Source organism: Heptranchias perlo, chromosome 18 (genome assembly GCF_035084215.1).
Source record: "Heptranchias perlo isolate sHepPer1 chromosome 18, sHepPer1.hap1, whole genome shotgun sequence".
Lineage (NCBI taxonomy): Eukaryota > Metazoa > Chordata > Chondrichthyes > Hexanchiformes > Hexanchidae > Heptranchias > Heptranchias perlo.
Genome location: NC_090342.1, coordinates 24,308,324 through 24,325,802, shown reverse-complemented (window position 1 = coordinate 24,325,802; position 17,479 = coordinate 24,308,324). Strand labels below are relative to the sequence as shown.

At 43.0% G+C, this 17,479-nt stretch overlaps 1 protein-coding gene across 7 annotated transcripts in view; it reads left to right on the top strand.

The window, feature by feature from the left end:
• Positions 1-16,084, top strand: part of LOC137334681 (suppressor of tumorigenicity 7 protein homolog) — a 147,045-nt gene extending 130,961 nt beyond the window's left edge. For 4 of the 7 annotated variants that reach the window (XM_067999543.1, XM_067999539.1, XM_067999542.1 and 1 more), the window contains 3 exons: positions 1,960-2,052; positions 3,604-3,743; positions 15,736-16,084. In XM_067999543.1, the coding sequence (XP_067855644.1) occupies positions 1,960-2,052; positions 3,604-3,743; positions 15,736-15,831 (329 nt within the window). In that variant the 3' untranslated portion in view covers positions 15,832-16,084. The remainder of the gene's footprint in view (positions 1-1,959; positions 2,053-3,603; positions 3,744-15,735) is intronic. The other 3 variants (XM_067999541.1, XM_067999540.1, XM_067999544.1) reach the window with 3 other exon arrangements.
• Positions 16,085-17,479: the final 1,395 nt, after the last annotated feature.

The window sequence follows — 17,479 nt, the reverse complement described above, 5'->3', positions numbered from 1 at the left end:
TACATCACCTCCACATCAACACAGAGGCAGTGACTGAACCGTGGCATCTGTGGGGAGCTGGTTTATATAAAACTTCAAGGATTGGGGCAGCTCTTCTCTCAGCTATGAAGGTCACTATGACATTAAAGTTCGATGCAACAGAAACCTTACAGGCCATTATAAGGAAAATTTGCCATGTAAACCACACTGCAGTTTATACCTGTATAAAGCAAGAGACTGATGCAGTGCTTGCCAAGGGAAGCATCTTTATCATTTTCCCGGTACAAAGGGTACACCAGTTAATGAGGTACCAGACCGTTCTCCATCTGGCAGACTTCCCAAGAATCCGGTGTATTCCCGATTGAACCCATATGGCCATCAGGGCTCCACACATCAACCCAAATACATGAACAACAACCACTTGCATTTATATAGCGCCTTTAATGTAAAAAAAATGTCCCAATGTACTTCACAGAGACCTGATCAGACAAAAATGGACACCAAGACAAAGAAGGAGATATTGGGAGGAGTGACCAAACGCTTGGTCAAAGACGTCGGTTTTAAGGAGGACTTTAAAGGAGAGGGAGCTGGAGAGGCAGATAGGTTGAGGGAGGGAATTCCAGAGCATGGGGCCAGATGGTCGAATGCACAGCCACCAGTGGTGCAGCGAAGGGAGAGGAGGTATTTATAGGGCAGGCGAAGGCTACAGAGATAGAGAAGGGTAAGGCTATGAAGGAATTTAAACATAGGGATGAGAATTTTAAATTGGGGGCATTGGGGGACTGGGGGCCAATGCAAGTCAGCAAGGACAGGGGTAATGGGAGCATGAGACTGGCGTGAGGTATGAGATAGGATATGAGCAGCAGAGTTTTGGATGAGCTGAAGTTAGGGTAGAGGATGGGAGGCTGGCCAGGCGAGCATTAGAATAATCGAATCATTGATGTGACAAAAGGTAAGGATGAGGGTTTCAGCAGCAGATGAGCAGGGACAGAGGCGGGGGATGTTACGAAGGTGGAAGTATGGAGTCTTTGTGATGGAGAAGATTTGGGGTCAGAAGTTCAGCTTGGATCAAATAGGACGCTGAAATCATGAACAGTGTGTTTCAGCCTAAGACAATGGCCGGGAGGAGAATGGAATCAGTGGTAAAGGTACAGATTTTGTGGTGGGGCTTCAGTCCTTTTGTAAAAACTGCTTGAGGAGAAAGATATTGCAGCAGTGGCTTTTCCCCTGTTAGCCACTTGGTGGCAATGTAGATTGTGTTTTATGGCTTTGGATACCAACAGTCAGTTACCACCAAACTCAATGAAGACCAGATCGAGAGTACATTTTTTTAACAAAGGAAACCGTTTAGCTTACAGAAGTTGAGGGTGATGGTAAAATTTTTAACTACAAAAATAGAAATCAACAGGTGTTTAATTTTGACATTTTAATTCAGGAGAGTACAGTAAACATGGAAATGTTGTGTGCCTCGATACATCCCTTTTAGCACTACTTTTATAATCAGTGTTCAAAATATCAATTTTATAAATATTCCATGGTTGAAACAACAAACTTTTAAAAAATGATATGATACTAAAGGTTGGGAAATTGAGCTGCTCAAAAGCACTGAGTTGCTGAACTAGTGCCATTTAATTGTGTGGAAGAAGACATCACAATAAGTTATCCTCAGAACGTGTTAAGCTAAAGTGTAAAACTAGTTCTGAATTTTTTTTTTAAAGTTTAAGCCTATGTTAATGTTTTAACTTGGTGTATGCAGATGGGGCAGCAGGTCAAACAGTGTGAGGTGTCTTTTGAACATCCCACGTAATTTCCTTCTTTTGTAATTTTAGTAAGTTATCAGTTACTGAATAGCACGGAATTATAAATATTTAGCAAGGGAGTTTTATGCATTATATTGGGGATTTTTTAAGTCTATATATAATTTAGTATATTTTTACAACTTGCATTTAACAATAATGGAATAAAACATTCTTTCCTCAGCTTTCCGAATGATCCCCTATCCCTTGGAAAAGGGTCATCTTTTTTATCCATATCCAATCTGCACAGAAACCGCAGACAGAGAACTGCTGCCATGTAAGTTAATGAAGAAAACCATCTTTATGTTTACTCAGAAATTTGTTTTAATATAGTTATGTTGGTTATTTTTAAATTCGAGTTTAGAATTTACAGGAGCATGTTTACCTGCAAAACAAAGGGTTAACCCTTCCTTCGTTATATCAGGCTTGTTTCTAGTAGAGTTTAGCTTAGTGTGTGGACATAAAATTGAAAGTTTGAATGGGCACCCACCATCAAACTTGTACAATTAGTTCTGCCATAGAATGTTACAGCAAAGAAACAGGCCATTCACCCTATTGAGTCTGAACCATCGAGCCTAACCCCACTCTCCTGCTTGCTCCCCAATCCATTTAATATTCTTTTTCAAACAGCTAATTCCCTTTTAAAAGAACTTATGGATTCTACTTTAACAATGGTTTATGGCAGAGAATTCCATATTATAACCACCCTCTGTGTAAAGATTTTTTAAAATCTCTTTTTTTGTGATTATCTTAAATTTATGTCCTCTGATTACCATTTCGCCAACCAATAGCAACAATCTATCATTAATTTACGTTAAACAAATATTTTGTATCTGTCTTCACAGTAGAAGACACAAACAAACATAGCAGAAATAGTGGGGAACCAAGGGTCTAATGAGAGTGAGGAACTTAAAGTAATTAATATCAATTGAGAAAAAGTACTTGAGAAACTAATGGGACTAAATGCTAATAAATCCCCTGGACCTGATGGCCTACATCCAAGGGTTCTAAAAGAGGTGGCTGCAGAGATAGTGGATGCATTGGTTATGATGTTCCAAAATTCCCTAGATTCTAGAACGGTCCCAGCGGATTGGAAGGTAGCAAACGTGACCCCGCTATTCAAGAAAGGAGGGAGAGAGAAAACAGGGAACTACAGGATATCCTTTCAGTTCTGGTATCATCCTTGTGAATCTTTTTCTTCATAACTGTAACCCCTCGTCCCTGGTAAAATCATAATGAATCTACACTGCATTTGTTCAGTTGCTTTTATATTCATCCTATAATGCGGGGCCCAAAACTACATAATACTCCCAACAATGGCCTAACCTTGTACAAGTTCATCATTACCTCCTTGCTTTTGCATTCTATGCCTCTAGATGCAAAACCATGTTGTCAACCTTAATGCCCTGTGTACCTACACGCCAAGGTCCCTTTCTGCATGTCTTTAGTACAGTTATCCTGACCTTTTTCTTTCCCTTTTAAATTGTATTTGCTTCATGGTCTGGATCCAAAGATGGCCATTTATTTGTTTCTATATTTAAAAAGATTAACTTAAAACAGGAGGGATTCTGCAGCAATCTGTTACATGCATAAATAATTAGTTAAGATGTGCTTTTTATATCTCTCTTTCCTGTCTTATGTCTTTGTTTCTTTCTCTTTTTTCATGTTTCTGCTTTTTCATTTTGTTTCTGGGCACCTGTTTTCATTTTCATTTCTATGTCCATTTCTTTCCATTTATTTCTCTGTCTGTTTCTTTTTGTCTTTTTTCGCTTTATTTCTTGTCTATTTCTTTCTCTCTATCTATCTGATGCTATCTGTTCATATCCAGCGTTTCATGAAGTTTCAGTGTATCCCAAGAAGGAGCTGCCATTCTTCATCCTCTTCACAGCAGGCCTGTGCTCCTTCACTGCCATGTTGGCCCTCCTTACACATCAGTTTCCAGAGCTCATGGGCGTCTTTGCAAAAGCTGTAAGTACGTGGTCAGGTCAATTATAATACTACAGACTAGCTTCCTGCACTTTACCAGCTCTACCAACTTAAAGGATGTTTTCCTTGAATGCTGTTGGCAGTACAAGTATAGTCATTTGTTAGAACTGTGAAACTGATTTTATTCCAAGCATTTGCGAAATTGTATTTATAGTCGTGTTCTTGTCATTTTCTGAAAATATAATTCCTAATTTTCTCTGCCTTCTACATACCTGAGGTCGATGCCCATAGACTCCTGTGGAGGAAATTGGACATGAATTTAGATTTGAGGTTAGGATCAGATCAGCCATGATCTTATTGAATGGCGGAGCAGGCTCGAAGGGCCGATCGGCCTACTCCTGCTCCTATTTCTTATGTTCTTATGAAATCAGTTTGCTTGTTCATCTGAGATCACTTTGGAAACAGAGTGCAACATCATATTTGTCATTTTGGTTGACTTTCTTTTGCCTGTATTGAAAGAAAGAAGGAACTTGCATTTATATAGCTCCTTTCACCACCTCAGGCATCACAAAGCGCCTTATAGCCAATGAAGTAGTTTTGAAGTGTAATCACTGCTGTAATGTAGGCAAATGTAATAGCCAAGTTGCGCACAGCAAGGTCCCACTAACTACAATGAAATAAATGACCAGATCATCTGTTTTTTAGGTGTTGGTTGTGAGATAACTGTTGGCCAGGACACTGGGAGAACTCCCCTGCAATTTGAATAGTTCCATGGAATCCTTTACTTCCACCTGAGAGGGCTAGGTTTAAGGTCTCATCCGAAAGACAGCATCTCATTCAGCATAGCACGCCCTCAGTACTGCATTTAAGTGCCAATTAGATTATGTGCTCAAGTTCCCTGGAGTGGGGCTTGAACTCACGACCTTTGGACTCAGAGGAGAGAGTGTTACCAGTGAACCATGGCTGACACTTTGGCCCCGATTTTAGAATGAAGTAGCGGGTGCGTTGGGGGCGGGAGGACTCCAAAAATTGGGGAAATCCCGAGCGGGTTCGCAACCCGGCTCCAACCCGCAGACTTCCAGGTTCCCCACTGATGCGTCTGGGTTCTCGTGCACCTCCCGAATGAGGAAATCCCACCAGCAATTAAAGCCGGCGGGATGATACTTAAGAGAGTTATTTAGAGAGTGGAAGTTCTTGAAGTACTTAATTTTGTGCACATTGAGGGAGGGGTCTGATTTTCAAACATCCTCAGCATGTTTCCCGTGCTGCATGTTGCAAGAGACATGTTTCAGCCAGCAGCCAGTTGGACATTCAGATGCTTGTTTGACAGTTGGGGATAAAAGGTGAGTTATTGAAGCAGGGCACGCGGTTCTTTCAGACAAACTTTTCTCTGGGAGATCTTTGTGTTTTCACTGAAAATTCTTAGTTTCCACTCAGAATTCTTCTGTTCACACATATTTACCAACTTTTCGGATCCCCTCAAACTGACACCTTCAGAATGGGGGGGTGCCATGGCTGCATTCACCACTACATCCAAAGACGAGCAACATCACAAGCCTTACCAGGCACAGTGTGCACTTCCGCCACTTGCAGCTCCACCACACAGTGCTGCGCCATAGGGACCTGCACAAGAGCACAGAGGGCAACAACAGAGAGAGCGACAATGCAGGAGGCACTACCCTCGCCACAGGGTCTACAGACCGAGGCTCATCTTCCTGGACCTCTCTGAGGAGCAGTGCATACGGAGGCTCAGAGTGAGTTGCCAGGTGGTCGCAGACATCTGCAGCCTCCTTCAGGCCGAGCTGCTCCCGGCTAGGCCGAGCAACATCTCATTACCCGTCGCAATTAAAATCACCACTGCCCTCAACTTCTTCGCCCCCGGATCATTCCAGGTTGCCACCGGTGACATCGTCAGGGTCTCTCAGTCGTCTGCACACAAGTGCATAAGGCAGGTTAGTGACGGCTTGCTTCACAGGGCCTCGCAATACGTCATCTTCCCAATTGCACCCATATAACAATACGAGCACCTCCACATGAGCCAGGACAACAGAAAGGGGTATCACTCCATCAATGCTCAGTTCGTTTGTGACTGCCACAAAAGATTCCTTCACGTGTGTGCCAAATTCCCAGCAGCTGCCACGATTCCTTCATTCTGAGGGAATCCAACGTCCCGCTCCTTTTCCATGCAACGAACACCCTTAAGGGCTGGCTCCTCGGAGACAAGGGATAATCCCTGCACACGTGGCTCATGACACCTCTGAGGAACCCCATCACCGAGCAACAGCGTCGATATAACGACAGCCACATTGCCACCAGGTCTACAATTGAGCATGCTGTAGGGCTGCTCAAGATGTGATTTATGTGCCTTGATCGTTCTGGGGGAGCGCTTCAATATGCACCAGACAGAGTGGGACACATTATAGTAGTGTGGTGTGCCCTGCACAACATGGCACAACAGAGAGGGGTGCAGCTTCAGGACGTCCCATTCATATCTGCCATCCACATTGAGGAGGAGGAGGAGGAGGAACCCATGGGCAGAGCAGCAACTCACCTGGCTGCTCGTGAGGCCAGGGAGTCATTGATATGTGAACGTTTCTCCTAACATCAGAAAGTGTGAAGAGTCCAGTCCTCGCACCACCTGGAAATAGCAGCGCCAACACCAGCCCCCCCCACCCCTCCCTGCACAAAACAGTCCTGCAACTACACATACGGCCACTGTAAAGTGATCCAATGGGTGGCATCAAGTGTCGCCGTTCATGGTGAAGCTCATGAAAGGGCCCTATCACAAAAGCCAGTCAAGAATGGGCAAGACGTGCAGTAGTGGTGAGAATCATAACATTTAATGTGACTTTAACAAAAACCAAATATAAATTAAAAACATGACAGTCTGTCAGACACTCTTGTGCATACCCTTTGTGATCGCACAACCTTAGGCTTCCTCTTCCTACCGCTTCTACGTGGTGCTTTCCCTGTGGCTGCAGCAGAGGTTGTGGCAGGTTGCTCATGTTCATGCCCTGATTGCTTAGATGCTTTCGGCCTACAACCTCTGGGTTTTGGAGCCCATGAGGGCCCCTCCAAAGACTGCTCCACCTGCACCTGTGCAGGAGCAGACTTGGCCACCTGGGGAGGAGGCAGCATTGTGGGTACTGTTTGAGAGGGGGGCAATGGGTGAGACGTTTGAGCGCTTTGAATGGCATCCCCACTTTCATGTCCCCTTTCGCCATCATCCCTCCCCTGGGCCAGGCCCACATCACTCCTATCACCCTGCTGGAGAACAGTTTGGAGGACATGTATGATGCCTTGGAAGCCCAGTTGTAAAGTATCTGTCTGCCTGTTTAAGGCGGCAGAATATTGTTCACCCTGAGTCCGAATGACCGGTGTTAGGGCCTGAATGGACTCATTTGTAAGCCGTGCTTGAAGCTCAATGGAGGCTAGCCTTCTCACAGACATTCCCGCACTTACCTGCGACACTATCTCAGACAGTTGCTCACGTCCCTGCGACACTATCCCAGATTCCCTCCCGTACCTGTGCCACCATTCCATTCATGCAGGAGTTGGACTCCTCCATCCTCTGTGCTGTTGTGGACAGTGTGCGTGGCACCTGTTCCAATACCTCGCAAATATGCTGCTGTCCCTCGATCATTCTCCTTTTAAAGGATGGCTCCCCGGTGTTCAGCATCTGCGTCCAGCTGAGCAGAGCCTGGAGAGGAGTGCGCCTTCCGACGCAGACTCTCCACAGCTGCCCCTGCCACCAGTGTCTGCTCGTGCTCACTTGTGTGTGATGACTCACCAGGTACCAACCCAACTAACTCACTACTAGTTACCACCGAAGTGTGAGTATCTGCGCTGGTGGATGGCTCACTAAGATGTGACGGTGCACCCTCAGAGGCTGGGAAGTCCTCTGAGGAATCGCCCTCTGCCGTCACTGCGGTCGTTGAGGGGCCTGTAAGAGAACAGAAGACAATATTAAGCATCACCACAGATGTGTCATGTTGCAATGAGCATACTGAGGTGTTCAACATGGCAAGCATTGTTAACATCAATTCATATTGTGTGTGATGAATGTTAAAGTTGTGTCACCAGACTTTAGTGGGGTGCCAGTCTTGGTGTCCCCGATGGACAGGCACTCGAGGGTGTGGCTGATCTTCAGGGCCTCCTGCTCCATGTCTGTGAGGACCACTACTTGTTGCGCTTCTCCCGCTCCAGTCCTCGCCCTCTCACGTGCATTTTGCGCTTTCTTCTTCTAGAAGGGGAGAAAGAACAGACGTGTGAGTGAATGATGGTGAAGTGGCCAACTGATGAATGCATTGATTTGGGTGAGGCTGACCGTGAAAGAGGTGCATCAGACGGTGAGCAGAGACAGAGCCATCACATTGGGTGAGGATTGAGGTGAGTGGTAGTGATGGGGTGACTAATGGGGAGGTGAGGAAGTGAAGGTAAGTTGAGGATGAGCTTTAAGTGGGTGTGAGGAGTGATGTGATGGAGTAGTCTTGACAGCACAGAATGAGTTTGGGGGGTGCGGGGCCGATGATGTGGAACAAGAAATGTAGGAGAATCAATAAGTGTACTCACTTTTGCTGACCTAGTTAGGTCATTGAAATGCATCCTGCACTGGATTCAGGTGCGGGAGATGTTGCTACTGGTGGTGACCTCGTCTGCCATCTCGAGCCAGGCCTTCTTGGTGGCAGAAGCAGGGCACTTCCTCCCGTCCACGGGGTAAAAGACTTCCCTCCTCCTCCTCCTCATCCCGTTCAGTAGCTGCTGCAGTGAGGCATCGCTAAATCTCGGAGCAGCCTTGCCCCCGTGCTGCTCCATGTTGAGTGTTTTCTGGTCTTTACTGCAGCAAAAGTCTTTTGAGCAATGGCCCTTTAAATAGAGCCGCTCCAGCTGACAGCCTGTCCTGCGGGTGCGCAGTCCGCCCACTGCGCTGCTTTCGGACGGCAATCCCGGAAGCCACGTTAAGTGGCACCAATTCACTTGTGATCACGTGCGAAACGGACATATTTTATTAGTCGGGTTACCCCACGCGCCCATTCTCCCCCCGACCCCCCCCCCTGCTGCCATCCCGCCTCCATTCTAAAATCAGGCTTTTACGTTGTATATGGTGCTCAAGTTATTTTTTTTACTTCTATGACCAGCAACAAAGCTTTTTTCAATTTTCTTTTTCCTCACATGATTATCTTCTGGTTTTATTCTCCAGTCAGGTAGAGAGTTTCTTGAGTCGTGTAAGATAAGAATTCTACTCATTTCTTTGTCATCTCAAAGAAGTCCAGAATGGAGTCAGGTTTGAATCTTGGATCACAAAAACAGCACAGTTCTTCAAGAAGCAAACGATCAAGATAATGGAACCAGCCTTTATTCAATCTTCTATCCAAATGCAAAAACGTTTCTTGGAGATGGCATGCTTGCATATAAATTTATTGAATAGATTTTCAGCAATACACTCAAAACATCTGGACATCTCAACATCACAATCCAAAACATACATATATATATATATATATTTTTGAATCATTTCAAACAATAGTGTGGATCAAGAGCTCATGATTCTGTACAATTGTTTAATTCGACATTATATTTATTAGGGGTCACAGAAAATTCTTACATGTTGCATAAAGAAAAATACGTGCATATTTTGAAGCTGAAGAGGTCTTTCAGTGTTCATAAAGCTTATTTAAAAAAAAAAGATTTTCTTTTGGAGCAATAATGGAAATATCCAACATTGTGTCAAACTGTTTAGAGATCTGGATAGTACTGACATACACGCTTTTATAACTGATGTTAAAGAAAAGGAGCAAAGCCAGCCTGTATTGATGGCTAGCGTAGTAACTCAATCAGTTGAGTGTGTGACTTCAAGCAGAAAGCTACAACATTGAGTGGCATATAGTGTTGGGATTCAACCTATTTTACAGAGAGAGAGTGAGTTTGAGGTTCACAGTCAGCCCATTAAATGGTGAAGCAAGTCATTGCATCTTTTTGAGATGGGGTGAGCAGAGCGAGGAAGAAAATTGAGTCTTCAACTCCTGGCAGTCAGTCACAGAGTCACAATAATGATGGTCTGTACACACTGCTGACTGGAGTTGAGTGCCTACAGCCAGTTGCCTGCTGAGAGAAAAACTTTTTTAAAAATTGAGGTATTGCAAAGAGCTGCTGGAACTTTCAGATCTCTAATTTTAATAATATGGACATATCATATGAACCTGAGAACCTTGAGCTGACAAATTTAATTTACATAGTCTTCAACCGCAGGTAACAGCTGTGCTCTGATGTCGAAGTTTTGTCAAAATCTGAACCCAGGTCACAACATGAAAGTCTGTGACCTTAACGCATTGAACCACCTGAGCCCTGGGTGCATAGTTTTTGACTTTCTTGTCCGGAGTAGTGTGCGTCCATTGTGTTACTCAATAAGTCTAATGATAGAAGTTCCCTTGACTCCAAAGTGATGATGTTTGTGTGTGGGTGCCTAAAGGACCCCTGTGACTACTGTAGACATATCAAAATCAGAATTCTTTGATCTTTCACTGACCCTTGCCTTGGCTGGTAGCACGAGTTCCAGTAGAACTAAACTGTGTCAAACACAAATGCCTCTTTTGAATTAGACAGGTAAGATCTGATTTGGCAGCAGTGTGACTGAAGTAGTAGTTTACATTGACAAGTATTGAAAGATGGCTGTTGACTCACCGCCACTGCTGTTAAGAAAGTATCTATCTAGCACTTGTATATTATACAAAGTGATAAAATGACCGTCTACTTGAGAAATGGGATAGCTCTGACATAGCCAGTTGACATATGTAAAACGGACACAAGTCATTAACCATTTTACTGTAATGTAGATTATTACAGTCATATATTTTCTATTTTTAAAAATGTTTTTGCACATGGTCTTAATGGTGTGCAGTCTAAAGTACAGGATCTCTGTAGATCAAGGGCATTAGTAACATAGAATCAGCAAACAATTCAGAATTACTTTGTGTCCCTAAGGTGCAAGTCCTTTTTGATCTTATCCTTATCGTTTTGATCAGTTTTGCTAAGCCAGAAGCAAGGTTTTGTAAGGTAACCCTTATGTGCAAAAGATGTTGGACGGAAGTGCCACAAATTCATATGATTTTTACCAAACCAGGACTACTTAATTGCTATTTTCTCATTTTTGTTTTTATTTTTTTCACATGAGGGTGACCTTATAAAATCTCACTTACAGATATAAAAGGGCAGTTGGAAAAAGCAAGGAAACTCAGATCAAAGGATCTTCACCTTTTGTGCCATGGTTATACTTAGATTGTGGCGTGAGCTCTGACTCCTGAGCAGAATAGTGTTTAAAGTGCCTCAATAATCAAGCTGGTTATTTTGGCTCCTTTTAAAATCATGAAGTATGTGCTATATTATGTAGCACATATACATATGTGGTGGTGCCCAAGTTTCAGAGGAAGCCAGTGTTTTGCTACAGTTTCTTGCATAACTTTTAACTGTCCAAATTCAGGACATGAATATGGATAGCAAGATGCCAAGTTCAACAACTAAGTGATATTGGCTCACAGTGTCGGGTTCAAGCTTTAGTGGGGTGTAGATACCTTATGTCTCATTCCTAATCCTAGTCTTTTGAATGCTCTTAGTGTTCTCTAGTCTGACACATAGGAGAGAATTGTAATTTCCCCCCCACCCACCTGTGGAAACCGGATGTTGGCGGAGGAGAAAGTTAAAATGGAGCGGGGGACTTGACACTGCCTTCGTGCTCCGGCCTGGCCGACTGCAATTTTAATTTGTAGGCAGCAAGGACACCTGCCCAAAGCTGGGGGGAGCTCCCTTAAATATGCAGATAGGACTCCGATGACTTTATCGGAGCCTGACTGCCATATTAACCTGAGGCCAGAATGGGGGAAGCAGTGTTGGCTTCCCCATCAGGCCAAACCTGCTGGGAGGTGGAGCAAGAGCCAGAAGCAGTCCAGCAAGGTAAGTTTCTTTTTTTAAAAAAAATTTAAGTTTCCTTGTGGGTCAGTAGGAGCAGTAGTGCCCCACAAGGAACCCTTGGGCCTCCGTTGCCCCGGGCTTCCGCCCTCCACTCCCACCCCACCCCCCAACCACAATCACTGGTCCCCTGCCGTCCGAAATCCTGCTCCCGCCCACCAGCCGGGTAGTGGGTTCGACTGGGTTTGGGCGGGAGGCCAACAAGCTGAGGCCTGACCATTAAAATCAGCCGGGTCACGCTTTATTCCTGACTTCCGGGTGCACTGCCTGCTTCAGGCCCCGCACCCACCGATCCTGCCTCCCGTTAAAATCGACCCCATAGATTCAGCAAACAGTTCGGAATGAACTTGTATCTTTTCGATGCAAGTCCTTTTTGATCTGGGCTTTCCCTTTTCTTTCTGATCAGTTTTGCTAAACCAGAAGCAGAGTTTTATAAACTCACCCTTATGTGTAAAAGTATTGTATTGAAAAGTACAGTTCATGTTTGATATTTTAGAAGAAAAATTACAGATTGTTATAATATTTGGTGTTCATTATTGACAAGGCGCCCAAATGCAAGAGGAAAATATAAAAATGGTTAGAGTAATGACTGAATTGAGTAATTACAATGTAAATCAATCGTGGATGTTTTATTTAGAAACGAGTCCCTAGTGACTTTTTCTCTTTTCTTGCCAGTTGTAGCACTCTTACTGCCACCCCTGCTGAAGTCGACTAGCTCAGTATAGACAGGATTGAACCTGGGACCTTCCTGGTCTATATGGCTAAGTTAATCACTGGACTAATCATTGATCCATTGGGGATCTCCATGTTGATTTCTAACCTGATGGTGAAGAATGTTACCTTGCAAGGCGTCAGAAACAACCAATTTAAAGCTTATTTTTAATTACTGACAAAAAAATTAAAATTTGAATCAAATTGTAATGAACTGTGTTTGAAAAAGTTTTGGTCAGCTTTAAACGCTGATAGTTTGAGTTTAATCTTATAAGCCAAAATCCCAGTGCACAATATGTACAAGATGGATTTGTTCACAAAGCCATGCAGTGTTGTTGTCAGTAAGTCCAAGTGAGACAGTGAAAATACAGATGATCATAATTGAAATGTCGTAATTGTGGGCCCAGGTACCTGTAAACAGTGATGAAAATAAATTGCTTTTTTAGGAACTTAAGAATGAGATATGTTTGAATTACCAGATATGGCAACTCAGTGTTTTGAAAATGTGTGTTTTTAATCCTTGAACACTGAGCTATTTCCACAGTTATTACTATAATGTTATGTGCTAACTGCCAAATGCAACTGTAACATTTTTCTTCAGAAAGGAAGAATGCCGTACACCTATATAGTGCCTTTCACGACCTTGGGGCGTCCTAAAGCACTTTACAGCTTTTGAAGTGTAGTCACTGTTGTAATGTATGGATTTGGTGTTAAGAATAAAAGCCCATCATCTATTCTCAGCATTAAAATAAATCCGTGACAGTCTTTCACATTTGATGATACTCAGTTTGTTACATTCTGTAAAGGGCATGACAAGCAAGGACGCTGGCACAACAAGTAGGTTAGCATCTGCTTTTACAATGGGTGTGTTTAGCAGCGTAGAGCAGCAATGGAGTGAATGTCAGTATTGCCCAAGGCTGCATAAAGCATAAACTGTGGGTCCAGCTGTTATCTGATTGTTAATCTTACATTTTTGAATGGTATCTGAGTGATGTGGGGCTTTCCAGCCTGCATGTTGTGTGAGGAAACCACAATTGCTTTGAATAAGTTCAGGCCTTTTACTCCACGATATCTTATTCCCACTTTAGTGTCTCAATGGGCATTTAATTTGCTGGAATTCACTCACAAATCTGATACACGCCTGCTCAGCTTTTTCCCCGAATCTTAACTACTGAACAGATTTCAGTGGAAGAACTGAGAGCCAAATTTACTGTTTCGTGCATCCAGAGTGTAGATTTTCCCAGTGCAAAGCGGAGGAAAATGGGGCAAAGACCTGTTACGCTAGTTCCCTTCCTCTTTTGCACTTAATACACATTTCCACCGGTACCCCTGGCTATAGTTGAAAAGTTTCCATCAGAAACAGGTGGGAACATTTAAATTAAATGTCAATCACATGAGATTGTCTACATCCCGTGTCATTTTCCTGGGTTTCTGTCTGGCAGAGGGCCAGACATAGAAGGCCAGGTGGAAATGGGTCTCAGAGGTTGTGTTCCTTCCCCTTGGGAAAGTTTCTTTTATTTCTGGGCTAGTAAGGAGGATCAGCGGGGCTAGAGGCCATCTGGTTGATTCTGGACAGCAGCCCCAGGGAGGCGGCCATCACCACTGCAGCAGTTCTCTCAGGCCCACAGCAATGGTCATATTTTCTCCTTCAGTTTTCATAGAATACCTATGTCAAGGGGTATTCCTACACGGGGTATAGGCTAGAGCATGGAAATGGCAAGAATCCAGAAATACAGGTGGGTTCAGATCCATTTAGGTGAACTGCGCACTGCCTGACTTGTGTACTGTGGGGAGGAGAAGTATTGGCCCCTTTGAGGTTGGCAGCACTCTTGCCTCTGAGTCAGGAGCTTGTGGGTTCAAGTCCCACTCCAGAGACTTGAGCACAAAATCTCAGCTGACACTCCGGTGCAGTGCTGAGGGAATGCTGCACTGTCAGAGCTGCTGTCTTTCGGGTGAGACGTTAAACCGAGGCCCCGTCTGCCCTCTCAGCTAGATGTAAAAAATCCCATGGCACTATTTTGAAGAGTAGTAGTAGAGTTCCCCCTGGTGTCCTGGCCAATATTAATTCCCTCAACCAACATCAGTAAAACAGATTATCCGTTCATTATCACATTGCTGTTTGTGGGACCTTGTTGTGTGCAAATTGGCTACTGTGTTTTCTAAATTACAACAGTGACTAGACTTCAAAAGTACTTCATTGGTTGTAAAGCACTTTGTGATGTCTTGAGGTTATGAAAAGTGCTATATAAATACAAGTCTGTCTTTCTTCTTTGTTTCTTTTTTCTTTTTAAAAAAATGCATCTGCAAATACTGTGTGAGTGTGCCCATTCCTACATACTAGTTCTGCACACATTGCACTTTTTTCTTAATTTTTAATCTTTATATTTCTTCAGTGTTTCTCCCAGTTGGGGGGTGGTCTCAAACCAAGATCCGAGGTGGGTCTGGACCAGCTTGGAGTTCTGCTCGAGCTACGAAGTTCAGACATTATGTTCCTAACTGATAGTTGGATGCAACAGAATTAGCATTCAAATCTAATGTCACTATAGAATAATAAATAAGGTGCTAGTAATTACTGATTAACTGCTTACAAACGTATTTGTTGATAAGTTAGCAGATTTCTGAACTTGATTTTGTGACCTGAAATGGTCTGATGTACTGTCTGGTTGCACTGAGGAAGTGCCACAATTGGCAAAGTAGTTCCTCAGGCAATAATGACCAAATCTTCTCATATTATCCATTAATGCATCAGATGAAGAAAAAGAATTTGCATTTAAATAACATCTTATCACGTCCTCAGACATCCTAAAGAACTTCACAGCCAATGAATTACTTGAAGTGCTGTCACTGTTGGTTTGTAGGCAAAAGCAGCAGCCAATTTGTGCACAGCAAGGTCACATAGACAGCCGTTAATTTATTTTGGTGACGTTGCTTAAGGGAGAACTGTTGGCCAAGATTTCATGAGAACTCCCTGCTCTTCCGTCAGTGCCATCTCATCCAAAAGATGGTACCTCTGACACTGCAGAACTCCCCCAGTACTCCACCAAAGACAAGTCACCATTAAGTGAGATGTTAGGACCCAGATCCCATTGAAATATTGTACATAGTACTGCATTGCTTTCTGACGAATGAAACATAGACACAGATTGCACTTTGTAGCTGCAAAGGAGAGTCTATAAAAGCTTTTTAATTTTTATGTGCACTGAAGTAATCTGTAATGATTTGAATGAGACTAATTGCTGACATATCCCTTTAAAACAGTGTCTCTCAAGTTCTTTTTCTGTATTTATTGAGCATTTCTTTACTGCACTTATTCTAAAATCTGTCCTGGAATGAGTATTTTTTCCATTATTTTTCTCTGCAGTTTCTCAGTACACTCTTTGCTCCATTAAACTTTGTGATGGAAAAGGTTGAAAGCATTTTACCTTCTAGCCTGTGGCATCAATTGACACGAATCTAAGAAGAAAGGAACTGTGATAGACTGACTACCATGACACCTGTGCCAAGCTCACATCTTGCAGAGTGCAAGACAAGCATGAAAAAAGGGATGAAAATCTGTGACTTAAAGACTCTCTCTATATGTTATGTTTTGTTCTTATGTGAACATGTTTTCTGTTGTACCAAACAAAGTTGTTGTTGTTCTATTTTATTATTTTGCCGTTAGCAAAATTCTACAAAAATAAACAAAAAAGGCCCCAAAAATAAAGTTTAACTTTTGTGTAATACAAGTGGAATGGCACGTTTCTTTGACATTGTATTGTGCAGTCTCTTTGACCCATTTTTATTGTATTTCTCTCTCTCCTCTCACACGCAATATGCCATTTCCTACCTGTTGGGGAGGACAACCACTCCTGGGCCCTGCCAACTCCAGTCTTTTTTTAATGAACTAATTTCTTGGGGGTGAATTTTTGAGCTTATCAAAATGTCGTTGCTGGGGAGTGGAGCACTTTCCATTTCTGGCTTCTGGTGTTAGCTCTCACATGGTCAAGTGCAAAATGAAACTCTCTCTACTGTGCCTTAACCCCAGTCTCACCACACCATCCCTATTTACAAGACCGAATATCCCTATTTACCATGCCAGCATTCTGAATGGTCTCTGAGTAAGATTGCTTTTTGTGGAAAATTGAGGACAGATTTGTTTTGTGGGCCCTTGGCCACTAGAAACTGGTTGAATGCCAAAGAAGCACCAATTCTAGTAACACCTTAACAGCTAATAGAGAGCAGTCTGGGCTGGATTTAAAGGGACAGTGTGCTAACCTATTCTGCCACCTACCCTACCATGGTGACACTTTTGATCAGGTTACTAGGTGTGAAGGGTAAGTCAGAGTGTCGTGCCCTCGCCTTCATTTATTTTCTTCATTCCTGTGAAGAACAGTCTAATCTCGGCTTGCTATCTCTTTCATGGCATAGCCAAAATCAGTAACTCCCATGGTGAGTGTCATGACAAATCTTTGTCTTATTACTTTATTGGAGTGCCAAAACAATGGACTAGTGTGTCACTTACAGATACTTTTGAACATTAACCTTCTGTAAGTATTTTGAATGGAGTACCTAGTTGTGAATGTAGGTGTACATATAATAGGAAATATATATAACATTTCCGGTCATTTAAAGAAAGAACTTGCATTTATATAGTGCCCTTCACATTCTTAGGATGTCACAAAGCACTTCACTGCTAATAAATTGCTTTTAAAGTGTAGTCTTTTGTTTTTGTATGTAAATGTGGCAGCCAATCTGCATGCAACAAGGCCCCACAAACAGCAAATGAGATAAAAGGCAAGTTAATCTGTTTTGGTGGTGTTGATTGAGGCATGAGTGTTGGCCAGGACACTAATAGTCCCTGCTCTTTGAAAAGTGGCATAAAATCTTTTACATCAAATTGACTAGGTGGCTGGGGCCTCGGTTTAATGTCTCAGCTGAAAGACAGGTTCATTAGATAGTATTGTTACTGTTCAATTATTGGAAGCATCAGATCGGCATTAAAACTTTATTAGTGGCCAAGAGCTGAAAATAAGATTTGTAACATAATGAAAACATTTGAAAACTATATGTTTCACATGCCAAATCTAGAGTGCCCTGGATGACGAGGAGCATACAGGGTAAGATAA